Here is a 25,064-nt window from a genome sequence, read left to right on the forward strand (position 1 = left end):
TTCAGAAGGATAATTAATGTTTCTACTTTAAGCTTCATTTTATGTGGTGTTTCTAAAAGTTAGCTCATCATTGTCCTTAGACTGGATTTTTGATTATTTTAATAATTAAGTTTTACAAAAAAAAAAATTTAAACTATTTTTTGCATAATCTCACTAATTTTTGTGATATAAAATCAAAATGTATACACATTAAAACAATTTAAAACTATTTTTTATGATTTTTAAACATTAAGTAATAGATTAAATAATAATATTTTATTCATTTCATTAGCCACTACATAAGCTGATTTTAAAATTTTTATAAATAAAAATTTTAAAATCAGCTTATGTAGTGGCTTTAAAATTTTTATAAATAAACACAAAGTTAAATACTTTGTAGTAACATACAAATTTTTATAACACGAACACAATCTGTACTATTTTGTAGTAATGTACAAACATTTGTATAACACAAACACTAAGTTTACTATTTTGTAGTAATATACAAATTTGTATAACATGAACACAAAGTTTTTTATTTTGTAGTAATGTACAAATTTGTATAACACAAGCATAAAGTTTACTATTTTGTAGCAATGTGCAAATTTTTATAACACCAATAATTTTATATTAACAAAACTATTAAAATTATCAATAAAAAATTTTATTCACACTTCTATCTCACAGGAACACAGGGCGGATGAGAGTAAAAAAATTAAAAATTATGTGATATTAAAGTATGCCTTTTAAATTTATGTAGCACAATACTGTATAAAAAATATCATTATCAAAATTTTAGGGTAAAATTAAATTTGAATCAAATATTTTAGTCTGCACATATATATTAAGTTAAAGGTGAAAAATCTTTAAAAGTATAGAGAATGTTATAAAACATACTTAACAGAAATAGTTGGTAAACCTTGAGAGATGATTAAGACTTCTTGAATGAAACAGGTACTTTTGAATATAATATTTGAGTAAATATCTTTACCTACATACTTTGTTCCACAAACCTCAAAATGATAACTCAAACCTTCTAAAAATTGCTGTGTACTAAAATTCATGCTAGATTTAGAAGAAATATTCATCCATGTTTGATTAAAACATGTATCACTTTTGTATGTCAAATTCAAAAGTGTAAAATTTCCCATGACTTCCAAAGCATTTGAAAAACTCGAGGCAATTTTACATCTCCACATAAAAGTGATTTCTTGAATTCCAATCATTGGATCATCAGGATCATAACAAGAACTTACACTTATTGTAAAGTTTTGATGAAAACTATCATTTCCTATTTTTTTCTTGTATGCAACAGAATTAAAAAATCCTTTATCAATATTTATATGCAAAGGTAAATATGTAATGTTAAAGTATGCAGTATAAACACTCCTATAAATCCCATAATTATAAACCAATGACAAATTGTAAAGACCAAAGTCAAATAAATTTTTTCCAACTGTGTAAGTAATTTTTTGCTGGACTTGAATGCCATTAGTTACTTTAGGTTTTGAAACTAAATTGGTTAGATGCCATTGAATAGTAAAACTATCATTTTTACATGAAGGATCAATTGCTGCTACAACACCAGTTAAATCTGCTCCAACACTTCGAAAAATGATCACTGGACTTGAATATGTTCCATAATAAAAACTAATTGGTGGCACAGCACAGTTTTTGACTATCACACTAATTATTTTAGTTGTGTTGTAAATTAAATTCTTAGATGTTATGGAAACATTATATTTATTCTCTGTTGTATAATTATGCTGCACTTGGAATGAACTAGGGTTTGAATTCATAGTCTGATTATCGTAGGTGACATCGCTACCATCACCCCAATCAATTAAGTATAGCAAATATGATCCTGTATTTTGATATATAGTAAGTATTAAAAAGCTGTTGATGGATAACAGAACATATCCATTTTGGGAAATAATGGGTGTAGTTATAACATTTAAAACTGATGGTGGGCAAAAAACTGATACATTAGTGGCGCTAGACAATGTCTTGCCAATTATATCTCCATTTAAAATGTTGTTTGATGCGGAAGCAAAAATTACAAAATTTGTGCACACCTTATATCTAAAAACAAGAGAAATATAACATATTAGATACTATTCGGATACGTTCTTGAATATTATTATGAAGACTAATAGTCTTCATAATAATATTCAAATTAATAGCTATTCATGTACTCTAAAGTTATTAAGGTAATGTATTTAAAGAAATCTTTTTCTACCCTAAAGAAAGTAACTTCTTTGCTAAATGAATAGATTTTAGTAAGCAATATACAAAGAAAAAAAAGAAAAAACATAACTTCCATTATATTGAAGTAATTTTTTCACAAATTTAAATAAAACAAACAAAAATAAAACATTCAAAATAAAAATTTTATTTCTGCACCTTCTTTTTTATTAACTCAATATAGTTAAGAGAGATAAAAGATTTAAACTTATCACTCCAAATCTCAAATTACTTTTGTTTTTAAAAAATTTAAATCTACCAAATCTGTTGTTTATATGATTTAAATTGTGTAATGCGATGTATTGGAAACAATTTCTGAATTTTTACTTAATTATGCACTCTTCAATATAACACAAGATCGATGCGCCAGTGTGGTAATTTCATATAGAAAATCCATATTTACATATTGTTGTTATCCTTTATCCTAACAACATATTGTTGTTATCCTTTATCCTAACAACATATTGTTGTTATCCTTGTTTATATGTGATAAAATCTGAAAAATTGATTCTGATAAAACTTACGAAAAAATAAAATTAATATTATGTTGATGCACCTAAATTACTTTTATAAATTAAATTTTCGTTTAGAAATTTTAAACGTAATTTCCTCGAAATTGAATTGTTGGTGTGCAGTGCAAACACTAAAGGTACACACTGTGCACCTTTTGTTTACAACATCTTGTAGGTGTTGCAAAGAAAATGTAGAGAAGACCGGGGCTAGTTGCAACAGGGGCAAGTTACAACAATGCATTTTAAAAAATTGTTTTATATATACTACTCCTAAATTTTTTATACACTATATAACTATAATTATATAGTGTATAAATGTATATAAATATATATAGTGTATATAAGCGCCAGCTATAAAAATCTTACAGTAATAAATTTAAAATTTCAAAAGTTATTGATAATTTTGTTTTTTCAATAGAAAATTCTAATTTTTGTTTTATAAGTTTTTTAGGTTTCACTGTAAACTTAGAGATTTATGACCTTAATAAAATAATGGTAAGCTAAAAAAATATTATTCAAATACAAAAAGATTTTAAAAATTAGATTTACATAATGTAAATAATTGTATACATTGGTTAGTTTTGAAGGAATGTAAAATAGTTTTGCAATATTAATTAACAATATTTATTAGCAGATAATAATAAGAAACTTTATTCTTATTATCTGCTAGTTAATTCATTACATAAAACATTAATCTCTTCATTGTAAATTAAAATATATGAAAGCAAATAGAAAACAAAATCAATTTCTCTTTAAGAAATGTAAAAGTGTTTTTGTTGAAAAGAATTGTATTTATTAATTTAGAATTGCATTTGTTTAAAAAGAAATATATTTAAAACTTTTGTTTCTTATTAATTCAATACCGTGTAAAGTTATTTTGAAGTAATAAATTTTGTTTACAAATTTATTAGTTGCTAAAAGTTAGGAACTTATTGGTAAAATTATTTATTACAAAATTATTACTAATCCATCTATAAATTATTTATAACCTTTATTAAAAATATTACATTAAATACGAAAAAAAAAGTTAAATATGTTAAATACAAAGAATAAGATAAAGAAACAAAGAGAATATGTGCATTCCCACTCTTTTTGCTGTCTTCATTGAAACCGTAGATAGAAAAAAAATGTTAACAAAAAAAAAAAACGACAAAAAAAAAGCACTTAATGAAATTCTTGATGTACTTAAATTAGATAATAGCAAAACCACATGTCACCATTGTTTTAATTTTAAAAATAATAAACCGGGAACAATAATTATAGAAATGAAAGATAAACAATCAGCGTACAAAGTAATTACGAAAGCCAGGAAATTAAGTGAAATAAATAAATACAAAAGCAAAGTTTACATTATTTCAGGCCTTATGTTAGCTCAACAAGAAAGTAAGAAAATATTAATTGCAGAAAGAAACAGACAAAACAATCTAGCTGAGAACCAGGCCTTTCAGTTTATTATCAAAGATGAGCGAATCATCAAAATTAACAAAAACAAACAACTCTAAAAATTTCTATAACAATAATAAAGATATCATTTCCTTAAAACAAAAATTTAAACAATAATAATAATTTAAAAATAAGTCCAACAATTAATTCAAATAACAAAGTATCTGTTTATCTTTTTCATCCCAGAAGCCTTGCTAATAAACTTCATGAATTTAATTTGTATACAGAGGTAATCAACCAAGCTTTAATTTGCGAATGTGAAACCGTTTTTAACAATAAACTATCTAATGACATTGTTTGACCAAATGGCTACTTAATTTATCGTAAAGATTGTTTGAAAATTGGAGGAGTTGCTGTTTATTGTCAAAATGATATTAAGTCCGAGCAAGTTGCGACTACTCAAAATGATAATGATGCTGATATTATTTGCATTGACTTATTCTTTGGAGTTCACAAACTTCGTTTAATTACATGCTACCGTCCACCTTCTTCTTTCAAAATAGCTTTTGACTATCTTGTCTCTATGATATCAATTATAAATGATTTGTACTCCTCAGTTTCTCAATTTATTATTGTGAGTGATTTTAACTTACCAAAAATTGACTGACTAAACTACAATTCACCAAATGAAAAGTGTCATAGCTTATTTTTAACTCTAGTCAATAGTCTTGGTATGCATCAATTTGTTTACGAACAAACACATGAATCCAATATTTTAGAACTTGCTTTTTCTAATAACATTTCTCTTTTAAGTAAAATTTTTGTTGAGTGGCCTTTTAGTACCAGCGACCATAACTCTTATAACATTTTTCATTAAATATTAATGATTAATATCAGTGCGAAAAGAAATCGAAATCTTTTAACCGATGCTGATGTAGATAACCTTCTAATTTTCTTTTTAAATATTAATTGGGACTACGAATTATCTTATGTTTTTAATATTGACAAATATTGGAACATTTTCTTTAATCATTTTAGGATTGGGATTGACTGTTTATTTCCGGTAAGAAAAATACGTCGTAGTAAAAAGAGACATCCTTACCCTAGATATATCATATATCAAGAAAATGCTAAGTCATAGATTATTTTTATGGAAAAGATATTCTGTCATTAAAACCATTCCACATAAATAACCTTACATCACATATGCCAAAAATTGAAACAAACCTCGTTTGCTTACCTTGAAAGAATCAAACTCTAATTAGTTGATGACAATAAACTCAGTAAGTTTGGACCTTAACTATGTTAATAATAAACTAAATAATCATAAAAGGAACAACCCTATAAAGAACAAAAACAACAATTTTAAGTTAACTTCTAGCAATAAAGAAACTGCTGAAGTTTTTAATAAACGCTTTAGAATCATAAACAATAACAACTATTTGCCAAATATTACTAGTTTTGTTAACGACTTGATAAACATTGAAGATGTTAATTTTTCTGTTGAGACGGTTTATTTAACTATAATCAGTCTCACACATAGTACATCTTATGGTCTCAATGGAATACCAAACACTCTTCTGAAAAAGCTAGCTCTAGTTTTACGTATTCCACTTTCATTTAATTTTGATGCCAGCTTTAAGTTAAATAGTCTGCCACAACAGTGACGTCACCACAACAGTGATGTCACAACAGTGGCTTCAAGCTTTTGTTTCTCCAATTTTCAAAATATGAGCATCATCAGACCTCAATAATTTTAGGCCAATTTCACTCACATGCACTTGTTGTTGTGCAATGGAAAGAATTATTAACTTGGATATTATTAAATACTTAACTCTCCATAACATAATAGCCAATAATCAACATGGATTCCTCAAGAAACGCTCTACATGCACTAATCTCTTAGAATCTGTTAATGATTGGAGTATTACACTAAACAATGTAACAACAGATGTTGTATCAATTTTCAAAAGGCTTTTGATTCTGTATCTCATCCTAAATTATCAGCCAAACTTGCTCTATTTAACATAAGAGGTAATTTAAAAAATTGGATTGCTGCATTTCTTAACAACAGGAATCAACAAGTTATGGTTAGCAGAGTTCCTCAGGGTAGCGTGTTAAGCCCAATATTATTTTTACTATATATAGATGATAAAACTGCTATTGTTAACAATCTTGATTGCGACTTTCTTTTTCAATGTGAACTGCAGTTAATGTAGGAACACAAATTTTTTTGTATGCTTTCAATTTTAAGTCCTTGTTAACTATTCTACGAACAGTTCGAGATGAACAACTTGCTTCTCTGGCAATTTTTCTAACTGACTTTTTTTCTTGTTAGATACAAGATTTCAACTCACTTTTGCGATGAATTGTTTTGTTCGAATGCTCCTTGGCCTAACAGGCAAGGTTTTGGCTGAGATTCCAGATTTAAGTATACGATTGACCCATCTGTACACTGTTGCCCTAGATTTTTTTGTTTGTAATAAACTGTAATTTTTTTGGGCCTTGAAACCTTGCTCTAGCCAAGATTTAATTATATTTTGGAAGATTAAATTTAGCATCGTTATTTTAACAAATTCTAAAGACAATTTCAAAAGCTATATAATTTTATAACAGGGTTTCATGATGTATAATAATATATATAAAACTTGGAATAATTTATTTGCAACATTAAAAAATTAATTGGTAAAATTTGTCTCATTCTTTATGTCCCACCCATTAGTTTCTCTTATCAAGTTGTTAACATTTGGAATCAGTTGCCTTTTGATGTTGTTAATGCCGATAATATCAACATCTTTTAGAGTAAAATTAACTCTTTTTGAGGTTGGCATCAGGTCGGCAAAAATTATTTGATACAAAGGTCTAACCATAAAACATAGAAACGAGGTCGGCAATTTTTTGCTGACCTCAAATACTTTCAGGTTGGCAATTAGGTCGGCATTGCCGAATGCATTTTAATTTTTCAGAAAAAAATTAAGAATAATGAAAGAAAAGATAGTTGCCTCATGCCAAACTTTTAGTTGATGTAGCAGCACTCCTTTGCAGCAGCAGGCAATAAGATAGTCGGTGTATGTATTGAAACCCCCACAACTTCCTGTTTTTGAATGACATTATCTGTGTGCATCTAATGCAGCATTTATATATGTATTATACATGCATACACACACAAATTAATAAAATCAATAAAAATGTATATATATATATATATATATATATATATGAATGTGAAATATATATATATATATATATATATATATATATATATATATATATATATATATATATATATATATATGAATGTGAAATATATATATATATATTTATATGTGAATGTGAAATATATATATATATATATATGTGAATGTGAAATATATATATATATGTGAATGTGAAATATATATATATATATATATATGAATGTGAAATATATATATATATATATATATATATATATATATATATATATATGAATGTGAAATGTGACCCTGGGTCACATTTTACATTCATAATCATTCATAATTGTTTGACAGACATCAGAATACACATTTTTCAGTGACTTAAAAACTGTTGTGCCATAAGACTGCAAACAGTTCTTGTATGATCTGGCAGCTCCACAATTTTAGTTCGGTAAAAAATAGCCAGCTCAATCATTTCAATGAAATTGTGAGTGTTATGTCCATCTAGAATCAAAATATGTGGTGTTGCAGAACTAATATTTGGAGATGTTTTTTAAACCATAACTCAGAAATACTTTGATTAGTCCAGCCCTTTTTCAACACTTCATGTTGCTCCTTTTGGAGCATTATCTGTATAAAAACCATGAAAGATGCGTACACTTTTTCCTTTAAGAGGCCATTACTATTACCACCTTTCACCATACCACCATAAGATGGTATGGTGCTAGGTGGTAATAGTAATGGTCTTTTAATTGCCACTAGTTCAACTCTGAATGGACTTTAAACCTTTCTTTGCAACAACATGTTTTGGTTTGAGCTCTAGTTTTATCACTGTTTCATCCGCGTTTCAAATACATTCTAGTTTGCTGAATAAGTTCTTATTTTGCATCAGTCCTTGTTGTAAAATATTTTTGCCCTGTCCAAACATATGTTGCACTGAAGCTGTAGGTTCTGGACAACAAAGACTCGCAACCATGTCTCTTTTTAAGTAGTTGCCACTACTTTTTACCATTCTTAAAATTTAATTCATGTTATTTTCCTAACTTGGCACCATAATCAATGTTTTTTTTCCAAAACAAATTCCTGTTTGGGCACTATTGCCAGCATAATTAATAAGTTTTTTTTCAAAATCACCAAAGGGCTGTTTATATGAACCCGGCTAGCCCATTTAGCCGAGCAGGCTCATTTAAATGAGGTCTCACAAGCTTCAAGATTTACTTATAAAAATTAAGCTTGTTTACATGACAAACAGGCTAGCCCGGATAACTGAGATCTCACTTGTTTAGAGTGGGATCCCACCAACGTGTGACATTTTTGTTCATATTACGCATGTGTTATTTTTTTTTAATAAACTTAAAAAATGTTTGTCAAAAGTGAAATGCTCAAATTAAATTATAAAGAAAATAATGAAACAAATAAAGCTTGTGGAAGTTTAAGCAATCATTCTGACAAGAATTAAATTCTCAAGAAAATAAAAAAAGTGAATGATGCCTTTGGAAGTATAAGCAAACATCCTGACAAATACGAAAATAAAACTAAAAAAGCTTCTGGAAGTTTAAACAAACATTTTAAATGGAGCACAAAAATGCTAGAAGATTTAATAGAGTTTATACAGGCATATAAACCTATGATCTTTATAACTCTATGATGTTTAAAAATTTAGACTTTGACGCTGATAATCCAGTCAAAACTAAACCCTCCTTAAGACAGAGTTTTGTCGGAAAAAAAAGTTAATTTCTAGAAAAAACAAAAGAATCCAGGAAAAAACAAAAGATATTAGATAAGCATTTTCTAAAGCTATAGTGTCTGGGTCAAGAAGTGGCTGTCACATAAATTATGACTAAGTGTGAGAAAATCTTGTTTTAAAATTTTAAATAAAATGCTTAAATTAAATACTTTTATTACAATTGTTGTCCACTCAATACCATTTATTGGCCATTGCCAGTAAGTGGATTATATAACAGGCCGGTAAAAGGTATACCAGGGAAGTATTATTTTAGGTAAGTTTAAGCATTATTTGCAAGACATTAGTTCAATACTTTGGTTTCAAAAAATACAATATAGATTCACGTTTTTTTTCTAAAAAACAGAAAGTTATGATTTTTTATCATAAGGGGGTTTAAGGCATGCATATATATATATATTAGGGTGGTGCTAAAAACAACTTATTTTAAAAATGTCAGCTGACAACCCCTATATGTGTTTTATATAATAAAATAATACTCGAGTTAAAAAATTTTTGAATAAAAAATATTTTTACGGGTGCCACAAGGCCCTTATACATCAAACAGGTTCCTAATATTATAAAAAAAAAAGTTTTTCAAAAGTATATCATGTTGGGGCTCAAATGAAGCAAAATTATGTAAAAATTTCAAAAATAATCATTGTTTTATAAAAAGCAGAGATAAAAAAATTATAATTAAAAAAAATCTTGTTAAATTCCCTTTTTTTGTTATAAAGTAAAAAATATCATTTTCTATTTACTAAAATCTAAAATAATAATATATTTATAAAATGATTCATATTTTTGAAATTTTTATATATTTTTGCATCATTTGAGACCCAACATGACATACTTTTGAAAAACTTTTTTTTTTATAATATTAGGAACCTGTTTGATGTATAAGGGCCTTGTGGCACCCGTAAAAATATTTTTTATTCAAAAATTTTTTAAATCCAGTATTATTTTATTATATAAAACACATTTAGTGGTTGTCAGCTGACATTTTTAAAATAAGTTGTTTTAGCACCACCCTAATATATATATATATATATATATATATATATATATATATATATATATATATATATATATATATATATATATATATATATATATATGTATATATATATATATATATATATATATATATATATATATATATATATATATATATATATATATATATATATATATATATATATATATATATGTATGTATGTATGTATGTATAAATAATTTTTATTCTTCTAATATATTTTCAAGGTTTTGTCTTCAACAATATCCACAAAGTAACATAAAAAAATTAAATAAAAATTAAAGGTAATTTATGGTATATATATAAAGTAAATGCCCCTAGCAAATTAAATATTTACGTATGATTAACATTTAAAGTAAATCCATTAGCACTAGTGGCATCAATATTAGATTGATTATAAAAGGTACCATCACCAAAATCAATTGTCAAGTTTAAATTGTTTCCATTGGATATGGTTATAGTCACATAAAAAGCAACATTCTTCTGTAAATATTTTTCAACATACAAATTAAAACTTTTCATTTGAGAAAAAACTGCAACATTAATTGAAGTACTAAGAGAGCTTATCTTGTTAGCTGCTGTCAAAAACACAGTGAAAACACCTAAAAACAACATTTAGTAAAATGCACAAAATGTATTAAACTGTTTAAAACAGTAAATATATATATATATATATATATATATATATATATATATATATATATATATATATATATATATATATGTTATATATATATATATATATATATATATATATATTTATATATACATGTATATATATATATATATATATATATATATATATTTATATATACATGTATATATATATATATATATATATATATATATATATATGTATATATATATATATATGTATATATACATATGTATATATACATATATATATATATATATGTATACATATATATGTATATATATGCGGTAGTGGTGTAGTGGTAATGCGCTCACTTCATAAGCGAGAGGTTCGGAGTTCGATCCCCACCACGTTCCTGGTAGTACCGCGCTCAACTTGTTTCTCCGCGCAGCGGGAACCTTCATCAAGGTTCGTATTTCGGAGTTATAGAGTAGTTGAGTTATAGAGTTATAGAGAGGGTTATAACCACTATTAAGTATCCTCCTCATCTGTAGTGGTCTTCTCGGCCTTGAGGAGGTGAATATCAAAAAAATATATATATATATGTGTGGGTATATATATATATATATATATATATATATATATATATATATATATATATATATATATATATATATATATATATATATATATATATATATATATGTATATATATATATATATATATATGTATATATATATGTATATATATATATATACAAGTATATATATATATATATGTATGTATGTATATAGATATATATATGTATATATATATATATATACATGTATATATATACATATATATATATATATATATATGTATATATACATATATATATATATATATGTATATATATATATATATGTATATATATATATATATATATATGTATGTATATATATATATATATATATATATATATATATATATATATATATATATATATATATGTATATATATATATATATATATATATATATATATATATATATATATATATATATAGATATATATATAGGTATTTATAACTTTAACACTATAGCAAACCATCTTGCAAAATAATCTTTAAAGACTGTTTTATCTGTTTTTATGTATCTTTATTATGTTTTTTTTTTTTTCTTCTATAAAATATATGCCCTCAAGTTGATATAAAATATATTGCGCTCAAAGTTGAAGACTTTAAATCAATTGATTAATAAAATTTAATTTGTGCAAACATAAATATTGTAAATGATTGTGGAATTTCTTTAAAATGTAAAAAAAATTAAAATTTGCCAAAAGGCCCATATTTAGATGAAAAAGTGAAAAGCCCATGCGAGAATTCCGCATTGCCTCTGGGGCCACCACAGCTCTGGTTATTAAACAAGTTTATTTATGATACATCCATGAAAGTTCCAAGTTCAAAAGAAAAAATTGAATGCTAAGAGTTTCAAAATCAAGGACTTAATCTTGTTGTTATGGCCTAAGGATTATCATCCCTGCCATAAATAGGCAGAATATTTATTTAGTTAATACACCAATTGATCAGTTTTGTTTTTAAATATAAACAAACAATAAGATCTACATGTTTTCTTCTTTAAAGTTTCTTTCTCAGTGAGTTTAGCACATCTTATCTTGTAGTCTAAGGTTTGCAGTTTTAAGGGTAATTTTGTCACAGAAATGTATACATTCAATTACATTAATGCTCTTTTCAGATGATGGCAGCAATAGCATATTCTAAATGCAAACATATGTAAATTGTATAAAGTTATTTTTTCTTTTCTGCTAAAAAAAAATGTTTTAAATACCTAACATTTTGTTTACTTCAGCAACAGGGGTGAATGCATGACTCTTCGACTATAATGTATAAAAATTTGAATAAAGTTTGCTTCAGAAGTAGTAACAGCACTGAGGACTTTGGTGAAACCTGCATATGCTTTTGTTGGTAATGAGTGCCAGCAAGTCATGATAAAGAATATAAATAGTGTTAAACCAAGAACTAATTCTTTGGGAACACAGCTAGTTTTACAAATACTCTGTATATACTTTTACAAAACTCACACAACAAAAATATTTTATATGGTGATGTAAAATTATCAGAAAAAGCCTGCAATTACATTAAAAAATCTCTTTGCCCACTGAACAATAATTGCTTGTCTACCAACATTGTTTACCAAGCCACCGTAAGCTCAAATAAACCTCAATACAATGATAAAGTATACATTGGGATAAGCAAAACCTTTTTTAAGCTACGTTATGCGAACCATCAAAATTCCTTTAACATAAAAAAGTACAAAAACAACACTGAGTTGTATAAGGAAGTATGGGAATAAAAAGAAAACAATTTTACATCTTCAATCAAATGAAATATTATTAAACACTGCAAATCATACAATCCTGCGTAAAAAATTTGTAAGCTTTGTTTAACCGAGAAATTCGAAATATTATTTTACAAAGGAAACAATCGGCTAAACAAAAGAGGCAAATTAGTTTCTAAATGTAGACACAAAAATAAATTTCTCCTTTCATTATTTGATAGTGAAGATTAGTTTTCCATTACCTCTTCTTGTACTATAACGTCAGAACTCAATCTACTGTAGTTTGTAATTTTTAAACAGTTTTTTATATTTTTGATTTTGTACTTCATGGCTGATGATTGCTGATAGGCATGAAACTTTAAGTTCTATTAAAAGTTGTTTTTTCTAAATTTAAGTATAGAATGCTCTGTTTTTGAAAAAATATATATTTCTTAAATATTGAGCACTCTACAACAATCAAGAGTTTAGTATTTTTAATACTAAATTATACAACAATATATATATATATATATATATATATATATATATATATATATATATATATACATATATATATATATATATATATATATATATAACATTTAATATGAAAACAGTTTTAAACTTTAAACTTTAATTAAAATAAATATATTTTATTATTTTTCTTAGATTTTGCATTATTATATATGTATCTATGTTGGGTTAGAAATCACACCACTAGTAGAGAATAATGGAAAATTAGTTAAAAATCTTGAAGTGTATAGTTTCTTTGTGCAATGTTGTTTGTCAAGGTTTGTGTATCTGTGTTTATAAGGTTGGGAAAAGGGTTTAATTGCAATTAATAAAAATGAGTTAACTATAAGCTAAGTTATGCAATATTAGAAAAGTTGTTTAACTGTTGCTTGGTTATTCAATTATTGTTCATAATTTTGTAAACTCTTAAAAAAATATATAAGTTGAAAAATTTAATTTACAAAAAAAAAAAAAATTTTACATACCTAAATATTTAGCTTCAACATAACAAATAAAATCAGTTGAATTTTGAGAAAAATTAAGTGCTGGGATATCAAACATATATGTAACATCTGTTCCATTGTCTATTGCAGCTTGTAACTGTATAAAACTACTAGACTTGTATCCTGCAACAGTAGAGCTATATGGTTTTGTACGTACAAAATTTAGATTAGTAACAGGAACCTATAATAAAATTATAATTACTAATTAAAAAAAAAATTTAAATCATAACTTTATAAAATTATATATAATTTTATTATTATATGATGATATTCTGGTAAAGTTTTAACATTCTAATTACTTTTTGTTGCTTAATCATAACGATATAGTCCATTTCATCAAGCCTGTTAGGTGTTTGTTGTAAAAGATTATGTTTAAATCCAACTACTCCTTTAATTTGCTGCAGGAATTTTTCAAATGGAAAGGTTGAAAAACTTAAAAGCTATTTAAAACAATGCAAACAATTTGTCCACAACAAAGGATCTTCTTCGCATGATTTTCTTAATATAACCTGCAGAGTTCCACAAGAATTTATACTAGGATCTCTTACTATTTCTAATTTATACTAATGATCTTTATAATATCTCAAAATTAACAACAATTATGTTTGCTGATACAAATCTATTCATATCTTCTAATATCAATTTTTTTTATTATTTGAATGCTCAGCTATAAAAAATCTCTGTCCAGTTCAAATCAAATAAACTTTAAATCAACACAAAAAAAACTAAATGGAATCACTACCGCCCTAGTTTTAAAAAATATTTACTTTCAATCCCTCTGCTTTATATTGACAATATTCAAATAAAAAGAGTTATGTCAATAAGTTTTTTAGGAATCAATATGTATCAAAAAGTATTGGTTTTATTTAAAGCAAAAAACATATTTAACAAAAATTCATTGAAATGAAAAAAATATATATTTTTTAAGAATAATAATTTTATTTGACAACCAATTTTCCAAACAAACTTTGGTAAATCCTGTTTCCTTTCATGGAGCTTTTTTATGGAACCATACTGCTTTAAAAAATTTCGATTTTTTTCATGAACGTAATTATTACCTGTTTAAAAGAAAACTAAATAACATATTTTTTCAAAAATATACTTAAATATTTGTAAGTTAAAAGTATCCTCATACCCATATTACCCAGTATTCTCATATCCATAATTATTTTATTTTTATTCAATATAAATTTGAAACTTATGTAAAAAAAACTATATTTTTAAATACCATAAAATTAAAATGCACATAATTATCATATTACAAACAATAATAAAGCTTCACCTAAAAGTACAACTGTCTTAATAAAAATACCTGCAATTTATCAAACCAATGTTGAACAAAAAACATGTTATACAGGCTATGTAAGCTCCAATGATCCTGCTCACACTTCTATCAACAATTTCTACATTGGTATAAGCGAAATACCTTTCAAATTAGATAAGCCAATCATATAAAATTATTTAACATTCTTAAGTATAAAAATGATACTGAGCTATTAAAGGAGGTTTGGAAATTAAAAGATGCAAATTCAAACCCTGTTGTTAAATAGAATTCAAGAGTGCAACACATATAACCTTGCTACAAAACCCTGTAAATTATATCTAAATGAAAAGTATGAAATTCTAACAAGTGGTTACTAAAAATCCAGACTAACTTTAACTGAATTTTAAATGCCACAAGCTAAATTTTTTTTTTTTCAAGCTTATATCCATTTTAAGGCTTATTTAATTCTCTATAAGTTAATTTATTGTTTTTAGATAATTAATAATAATTAAGAAAATAATGATGGTCAAGCAAGAAGAGGTAAGAAAACAGATTTACGAGTTCTATTTGAATAATAAATTGCAAGGTAAAAAGTTCACAGTAGCTCACTTCAATGCTGGAAAAATTACGAGAACCACTATCTATGATATAATCAAACGTATTGAGAATGATTCTGGGCACAAAAGAGTGCAAGGAAGTAGTCGTGTGGCCAAAACCATGACCCCTAAGGGTATCAAGCGCCTGAAAACAATATTTGATCACAGTGACCGAGTTTCGATGAGGCAAGCTGGTCAAAAATATGGATGCAGTCATTCACATATCATTAAAACTCTTCCCAAGTACATTGACATCAAAAGTTATACAAAACAGGGTATACTTCATCGACAAGAGAACCAGAATGAGCGAATCAAAACCAGCATTGATTGTCTTTATCATGATTTTAAAGGAAAATTGGTCATCCTTGATGACGAGTCTTACTTTATGCTGTCACACTCAACAATTAATGGAAACAGCACCTACTACTTTAGCAACAGAGACAACACTCCACCAAGTATTAAATATCGCAAAAAGCGCAAGTTCAAACCCAAGGTGCTTGTCTGGCTGGCCGCTTCTGACAAAGATATTTCAAAGCCATTTTTTGTCCCCAGCGACCTTGCAGTCAATAAATCCATCTATGAAATTAATTGTATAAAGGGAAGATAAGTGCCGTTCATCAACACTCATCATGCCGATGGTAGTTTTATATTTTGGCTGGACCTGGCGTCATCGCATTATGCCAAAACCGTGACCAACTGCTATGAGACTCATAACATCAATTTTATCAAAAAAGTTGACAATCCGCCAGCCGTACCAGAGTGAGTTTTCACTTTTTGGGTCAACTCGTGTTAGAGTTAGCCGAATCCAAAGAAACAGACTGGTTGAAGACAAACTTAATTAAAATAAATAACTGAAAACTCTTTTTAATGATAGTTTTATTTAATCTCTACCATAAAAACTATGGGAGTAACTGCCCATGAAAGTTTGTCCGGATTTTTAGTAACCACCCGTTATTCTTTGAAAATCCAAATTTGTTAGAAAAAAGTGTTAAATAGTATCTAACTGTGGTTATAGAAACAAAGTGTAATAATACAAACAAATTGTGGTTATAGAAACAAAGTTCTTCTTGCCCAAATCAACACGAGTGATCAGCTTTTACCCTCAACTCTGATTTGTTTTGTTTTGACATTAAAACTCACTTAATTGTTTTGTTTTGACATCACAACTCACTCTATTGTTTTGTTTTTGATGTTTTTTTGTATTTGAAATTAGTATTAAATGGAATTTAATACTAATTTCAAATTAGTATTAAATTCCATTTAAAAAAAATACGAAATTGAGATGAAACATAAAATTTCATGGATATCTGCAATCAGCCTTTTTAAATAAAAATTTATATAAAAAAATAGCATTAAAAAATACAAAATACAAATTATTCGTTTTTCTTTTTTTCAAGACTACACTCTTTACAATATTATTTCTTATCAAATCATTTCTCCTTTATTTTTGTATTTCTCATTATCATTTTATTTCTACATTCTAACCATGTCTCCAGCAATTAATGTTGTTGTTATTATTGATCTTAATGTCCTTGACACTTACAGCTGTTGATGGAATCAGCTTCTTTGAGAGCTACGATGGATTTCATCACTATGCAATAATTAACTATTGGCTAAATCTAATAATCACATTCTTCTTGTCATCCCAGAGAAATAAAATAAATCTTTGTTGGACATCCTAGTTTCTCTGGCTTTTGTTGCCAAAGTTGACAACAAGCATTCACAATCAATTGTGATATAGTAATATTTCTGAGACTAAAAGAGTTTTAATGAGAATCAACTTTAGTTTAGGATAACACTTTAGTATGATTAATCATACTTAAGTGTTCTCCAGAATTTTCTTCAATACTTTCTAAACTATATAACAATAATGTTAAAGGCAACTTGAAGGACAACTCTCTTCTTCATTTCCAGTAACCTCTGGGGTACCTCAAGATTGCATACTTGGACCTGTGTTATTTTTCATCTATTTTAATAATCTTTCTTATAATCTTAGTTATAAAGTGGTTCTTTTTGCTGGTGACACTCCAGTTTTAAAAAAAGGCACCTATTGTTGGTCACATAGGACAAGTAGCAAATTTTAAATATGATTTTCCTTCTGTGACAACTTGGAGCTAGCAATGGTTGTTGAATTATAATCCAAATAAAAATTCAGTTGTGTGCTGCAAACAATTATGGCAATGCCGTTGATATTCTTTTATTGATAAATAGCAACCCTCTTACTGAGTCCTCTATTTTACATTTTCTTGGACTTTTTTTCTTTCACTACTGACCTCTCATGGAAAGCTTGCCACCCCTAAGGTTGCCTCTCCTTATCATACCTGCCATTTTGTATAGATTAATATCAAAATTCCATGTTGGTTCTTCTAATAATGCTATTTCTTATTAAGTCAACTCTTATTAAGCTCCATAAAAAATCTAAATGTTGTTGAACTTGCTCTAAGTGCTTAGCTTGAGCTTCACTTCCATTGTCTAACTTTTAAACGTGCTACCAATATTGATACTAAAGCAAGCTATTATCTTCTGCTCAATCAATCAAAATTTAATCTTAGTTGACTTTTGCCATTCAGCCAATTCTCATCCTCTAACTCTATCATGCTCAAAAAACATTCATTTTACTACACATTAATGCTTTAACTTTCTTTTAAATCACTTCTTTTCTCTGTTAGCTCTGTTGACTCCCAACTTAAATAGCGGTTACTAGCTGGGTTGTGGTTGCTAGCAGCCTTGCTGGGTGTATTTATTAAAAAAATAATAAATATGTATATTAGCAAATAAGAATGTGAGAATGATTATTATAAATTCAAACTAAATAATAAATATACTCTAGTGTAATATATAATAAATATACAACGCATATAACAAAATTTAATTGATTTTTAAAAGAGAAAAGCACCGTTCTTTTAATTAGTTTAAAAATTAATTTAATAATGATCAGTTAAAAATTAAAAAGAGTAGGATGAAAAGCATACACTAAATATGGCCAGGAATTTACTAATAGTAAATAATAAACAAAATTAGTAAAATTAAACAAACCTGAGAACTATAAATATAACTAATTGGTTTAGAAGGTGTAATGTGATTAAAAGCATTAACTGTAAAATTAAATTTTCCAACTGTACTTGATGGTACTTGAAACATATATTCAAACGGCTTTGATATAAAAAAAGATATATAAAAACCATTATCTGCAACTTCATTAGTAGAAAAAGTAATTGTTTTTCCAAGCTTTAAATTATTCATAGGTCTAACTTTTTTTGATACGCTCACAGATTCCATTGTTTTATTACAAAATAAACTGGCATTTCCACCAATCCATACCATGTCATTTTCTTGAACATCATTATTATTGTTGTGAATTGGTATCTCAATAACTCCAGTATTTTTTAGAAAAAATAAAAACCCTTTAAAAAAAAAATTTTTTAATTTAGTCTTAGGTAATTTAATTGATATATCAATTGAATTAAAAAAGTTAATGTGCTGCAAGCAATATAAAGAAGGACATTATTTATAAATATGTTAGTTATATAGAAAAATAGACCCAAGCAAATAACTTTGGTTCATTTATCTTTTATTTACTAGTTATATATCTACTGATAATACAAAAGGTTTACCTTTTGAATAATTTAATATAGCTACTTTATACCTTTTGAATAATTTAATATAGCTACTTTATACCTTTTGAATAATATAAGCAAACTTTTATTTGAAAGTTTTTTACTAAACAATTTACTTGGGCAAGTTAGATTTTATATTAAATACAAAAAACAAACAATTGTCAATATATAGTGTAGATTAGGGTCATTTGAGCACTTTGGTATATGAGCAAACTAAAAGATTTCTAAGATGTAAGCAGTGAAGTTAAAGTTGGTTTGAATTTTTCGAATCGACTTTATGTGGTGATAACAGGAATCAGTATAACTAGCATAAATTTACATGTAGTAATTAGCAGCTCTTGTCTTATTAAAATACTTTAAATTTTTTGAGTTGTTAAAATATTATCATCATATGTTGGAGTGAAATCCATTTCATTTTTGGTTGAAAAACAATGCATAGAAATATTTAGTCTTGAATTTATTAAAAGGTACCATTTTTGTGTAATATGAGCATGCTCAAATTATCTAGTGTTTTTTATTGAAACTACCTTGTTTAAAATCGTAAAATTGCAGTGGTTTTAATTTCTTTTGAATAAAAATAAAACATAGTAAAAAAATTTTTATTATTTTTCAATACTAAACATCTTTTTGTAGTTTAAATTCAAAAAATTTGTATTTCATTGTTTAAAGATTTGAGTTAATAAATTTGAAAAAATTAAAAACTATTTTTTTTTTTATTGTTTGTGTATAGTTTCAATAAAAAGTGGTATAAAATTTAAACTTTTAATGATAAATATTGTTAATAACGAATCATTATATTCAATAAATTAGTTCTAATTGTCAGGATGATATTTTTTTAATTAATGTTATTTATTGAGCTAATTTAAAGTGCTCATATTACCAAGTGGTCTGGGTAATATGAGCACTTTTGCTATTTTATTAAATTTCAGGCGCCTAAATATCTATGTGGATCATGAGTAGTGATCCCTAAAAATTGTTTATACGCAAAAATTTTGGATCCAGCATAACAATTTTTGAAAAAATTACAATTTTCACTTAAGGTGCTCATAATACCCTAATATACCCTACACATTATTATATCTAATTATGCATTAGATATTATATCTAGACATATTTTGGTAAAGGCTACATATCTATACAGATTTACTTAAACATTATACTAATTCTAAGTATAATATTTAGGCATAAACTAACTAGATATTTCTACTGAGGCTATTTAGCTGTTGTTAGCTTACTGTCTTTATATTAGCTTTGTAAGTAACACTTATTGAGATATTTTACACTTATTAAGTGCTCTTGTTAAATTAACAATGAAAAAAAGAACAGTTTAATAATACTTTTTAATACCCAATTTGATTTAAGATTAAGATGTATATAATGCATTATCATTAAAGAGGATATATATATATTTATATATATGTATATATATATATATATATATATATATATATATATATGTATATATATATATATATATATATATATATATATATATATATATATACATATATATACATATATATATATATATATATATATATATATATATATATATATATATATATATATATATATATATATATAAATGCTCATACTGAGTAAAGGTAGCTCCAGAGACTCAGTATATACATTGATTAACATATAGCCTGCTGCCAATAGAAATGTTGCTACATCTTTTCTTTCATTATCATTTGTTTTTTTTCTTCTTTTTCTGAAAAATTAAAGAGCATGTTTTTAGAATAGGAGCGCAAAAATGATATAAAGAAATTTGATAAAATGATATAAGGAAATCGCATTTTTAGGTATAAATTGTTCATTATCATACTTTTATCATTTTTTTTCTTTTAAACAATATTTTGTCAATAATCTCTTCAGAAAATTTATTCTAATAAAAATGTTACAAAATAAAATACTGAAAAAATAAATTTTTACATGAAATACATGAAGGAAAAAATATCTTAACCTCAATTACTTGTTCCAATTATTTTGATTGTAATATTTATTATAAAAGATGTATGCATTTAAATTATCTTTGTCTTTAAATTAACAAAATATTATTTTATTATTGATTTTTACTTGCAATAAAATATAAACCAAAAGCTGATCAACTTTAGGTTTTCAAGATTTCAGGAACTTGATATTCTAGATTTCTTGTTTTCTTCATTTTTGGTGGAATCAGTTTACTTCAGTTTGCTTACATTTAATAGGCCTCAGTGATTTCTATGTTTCTAAGTTAAATTAGGTTCTCTGCAATTCTTATTATTTAAGAAAATAAGGCTTTTTACTGTTGCCTTAAAAGTATAATTTATGCTACTTAAGCAATTATTGATGTTTATTTTTATCTTAAGTTAGCATTTTATTAAAAAAAAATCAATTAATTTAGGTCTATTTATCAACATCAGTAAATTTATTAAGATTGTGGTTAACAAGACTTTTAAATAACAAGAATGAACAATTAAAAAAGTAAACCTACATATGTTTATTTTTTAACTTTGCAAACTACAAAAAAGAATCATTTATTCCCTTTGGTGGTGGACTTCAAACAAGTTGTTCCATTTGATCATAGAAGGCAGTGTGCAGAAGTATTACTTAATAAACCAATTTGTATTTATTTTGTTTATAAATTAAAATGTTGTTTTTCTATTGTATAATAATGTTAGCCTTAATATAATACAAATGTATAAACAAATATCACCAAATTTTTCTTGGCTTAATAATAAATCTTTATTTTTTGTATGTTTGTTCTGCTTTGTAGATCAGGAAAGATCATTCCTGATCTCTACCCACAAATAAGTTAGGAGAAATAAAAGAGTATCAAAATATTTATTACGTCAAATTACATCAAATACTAATAAGTGTTGGTTTACTTACTTTTAACAACCAAAGCTGTAACAGATGTTTGATTAGTAAGCTGATTTGTTTGATCTCCCAATAATCTGTTTACAAAACAACTACTTTTGCAATTCATTGCAAATGTGCAGAAAGATGTAGAAGTATTGCATTGTGGTCTCAAAATCTGTGAATCGAAAAAAAAGTTAAACTAATAGTTGCTCTTATAAATCAAACAATATTTTCATGCAATATTAACTTAGTCATAAATTTAAGGTAAGATTCTAAATTTACAAGTATAAAAAACACTGCCATACTCATAAATATCATCTACAGAAATCAAGGCTAAGGAGCCAAGGTTGTTATATTATACAATTTCACTTTAAACAAAAGAGATTCCTAACCAAAAAGATTTTCAAAAATAAATAAAAACTTTTAAGCAGAAGTAAACAAACACTTTAAAGTTTAATTCTACATGTAAGTAAGAAAAAAAAACAAATGATAATTTTTGTAGATAGAACAAGAAATAAGAATCTTAAATTTGTAAATGAAGCATCAATATCAAAGCCCCAGGTGTTGCAATACTAAAATAAGACTACTATTTGATAGGAATAATTTTGATACTGTAGTTAAAGTATCAGATAATACAATAATATTAGTTAAAATATATAATAATAATAGTTAAAGTAGCAGATAATTCAATAATATTCACTATATCTTGCAATACTAAGTGTATGTAATAATAAATAATAATAAATTAAAAAAATTAAAAATAGATAAGAATCTTATCAATCTTTTCATTTCACTCCAATAGTAAATATGAATATTAATAAAAATTAGGCTCACAAAGAATTGAAAACAACCAAAAGTGATTAATCTGAATAAAGATATAACACAGTACAATTAGTTATGGTAGCTGACAGACAAGAAACTGAAAACAAAATTGTTGTCATGAAAACAATAAGAAGGTAAATAAAGACTTTACTGTGCTAACAATAACAAAATGAATTTGCGACACCAAATAAAACAAAAAATCTTAACAATTAAATTGGAAAGAAATATTTTCCAAGGAATTGTAAAGTTCATTTATAAACTTAGAACTCTACACCTAATGAAATAGCTAAATAATTCTATTAAGGTATACCTGTTAGCTTATGGAATAATAACAAATAAAAAGTATATGCAATAACATAAAATAAAGTAAAAACAAGTAAAGTAACTGTTAATGTCAAAAGGTGAAATAGTGGTGCATTGGTTTTTTAATGTTTTCGTCCAATTTTAAACTGCGTGGACAGAAATATGGATTGGCAAGACAAAAGATCTAAAGAAAAGATTTTTGTAGATTGAATGCACATATTCTCAAACTTATACCCCTATACCGATTCAAATTTATACTCCTATCTTGACAAAAAGTCTTCTCTTTTCCATCATTTAAAACAGACTGCGAATCTTGAACCTTTGATCATCTGTAACAGATTGTAGCTTGTGAATTTTAACTCAAATAAAACTATTTAATTTAGTTATTTAATGCAAATAACCATCTCAATACGGTCACCATTTCTATATTGATGAATGGCAACCCTCTCACCGAGTCCTCTTCTTTACGCCCTCTTGGATTATCATTCACTAATGACCTCTGATGGAAACCATATATACAACCAATGCTCGCCATTTTACTCCTGACTCAACTCTCTACCTCTGATAATCTCTTATCTGCCCTTTATATGAATACTGTGAATACTGTTACCATATTTGGGCTGGTTCTTCTAATAATGCTCTTTCTCTTTTATACAAGGTCCAAAAATACATTGTAAACATAGTTGGACCTGTTCTATTTCCCAAGCTTAACATTCTCCCATCTTCATAAAGTTGCATCTTTTTCTCTTTTCTACAAATACTATCATGGTTGTTGCTCAAAGGAGCTATTATCTCTAGTTTCATCAACCAAGACTCATTCTTACTTGACTCACCATTCAGTAAAATTACATCCTTTTACTGTGTCTTGATAGTTTCGGTTATTATCCACATCTAGTAGAATAACCTAATGTCTCTATTATCATAGTGGAGTACATTGATAGAAACTGTGGCTTATTAGTTACAATAGCTATTTAAAATTGGCGACTGACAAAACCAAACCAGTCAGGTAGATATGAATGTAATATTTAGAGATCATAACAAATACAAGGGTGAAAAATTAATGTTACATAATATAAACATAATAAAAACAAAAATTCTTACAAAAATAATTAAACTTCCTTTTAAAAAAACATTCAGCTTTAATTTTGTGAGACGTCCATATGTTAGAATAACATCTTTTAAAACAAATCCATAAGAAAGATGACAGCTACCTAAAAACAAAAGTGCTTAAGCTAAGTAAAACAGGTTATCATCATCACATAGTCATCATCAACATCGTCATCATCATCATCATCTTAACCACTAGAATCTATGGCAGTATCATTTTCATCTATATTAACAACATTCTGCATCAGCATGAGTCGCATACCGCTAGTTCTAAAGTCAACTTCCAAGTCAATTTGTCTGAAGTCAACTTTTAATATTGTAGCACCTCTGGTTGTTCAAAAATGAAACTGAAAAAAAAAGAAAAACAATTGTAATTATAAAAAAAAAAAAAAAGATTAAAAGATGCTGACAACACAAAACAGCAAAGCAAACTAAAAAATAATATAAGCGCAATTAAACCAATGTTACTAAGTAACAATGTAACAAATTCAACATTACCAAGTTTTGAAGATATTAAGAAGTAAATAAATC

The 25,064-nt window shown here is 26.1% G+C and overlaps 1 protein-coding gene across 1 annotated transcript in view; it reads right to left on the minus strand.

The window, feature by feature from the left end:
• The window catches only part of LOC100207051 (location of vulva defective 1), a 95,410-nt gene extending 70,598 nt beyond the window's left edge, over positions 1-24,812 (minus strand). Inside the window, exons 1-7 of the mRNA XM_065804143.1 lie at positions 24,796-24,812; positions 24,528-24,637; positions 22,332-22,476; positions 18,880-19,247; positions 13,966-14,164; positions 10,391-10,655; positions 877-2,061 (exon numbers count right to left, since the gene is read on the minus strand). Coding sequence (XP_065660215.1) covers positions 877-2,061; positions 10,391-10,655; positions 13,966-14,164; positions 18,880-19,247; positions 22,332-22,428 — 2,114 coding nt within the window. The 5' untranslated portion in view covers positions 22,429-22,476; positions 24,528-24,637; positions 24,796-24,812. The remainder of the gene's footprint in view (positions 1-876; positions 2,062-10,390; positions 10,656-13,965; positions 14,165-18,879; positions 19,248-22,331; positions 22,477-24,527; positions 24,638-24,795) is intronic.
• Positions 24,813-25,064: the final 252 nt, after the last annotated feature.

Source organism: Hydra vulgaris, chromosome 08 (genome assembly GCF_038396675.1).
Source record: "Hydra vulgaris chromosome 08, alternate assembly HydraT2T_AEP".
NCBI classification, from domain to species: Eukaryota; Metazoa; Cnidaria; class Hydrozoa; order Anthoathecata; family Hydridae; genus Hydra; species Hydra vulgaris.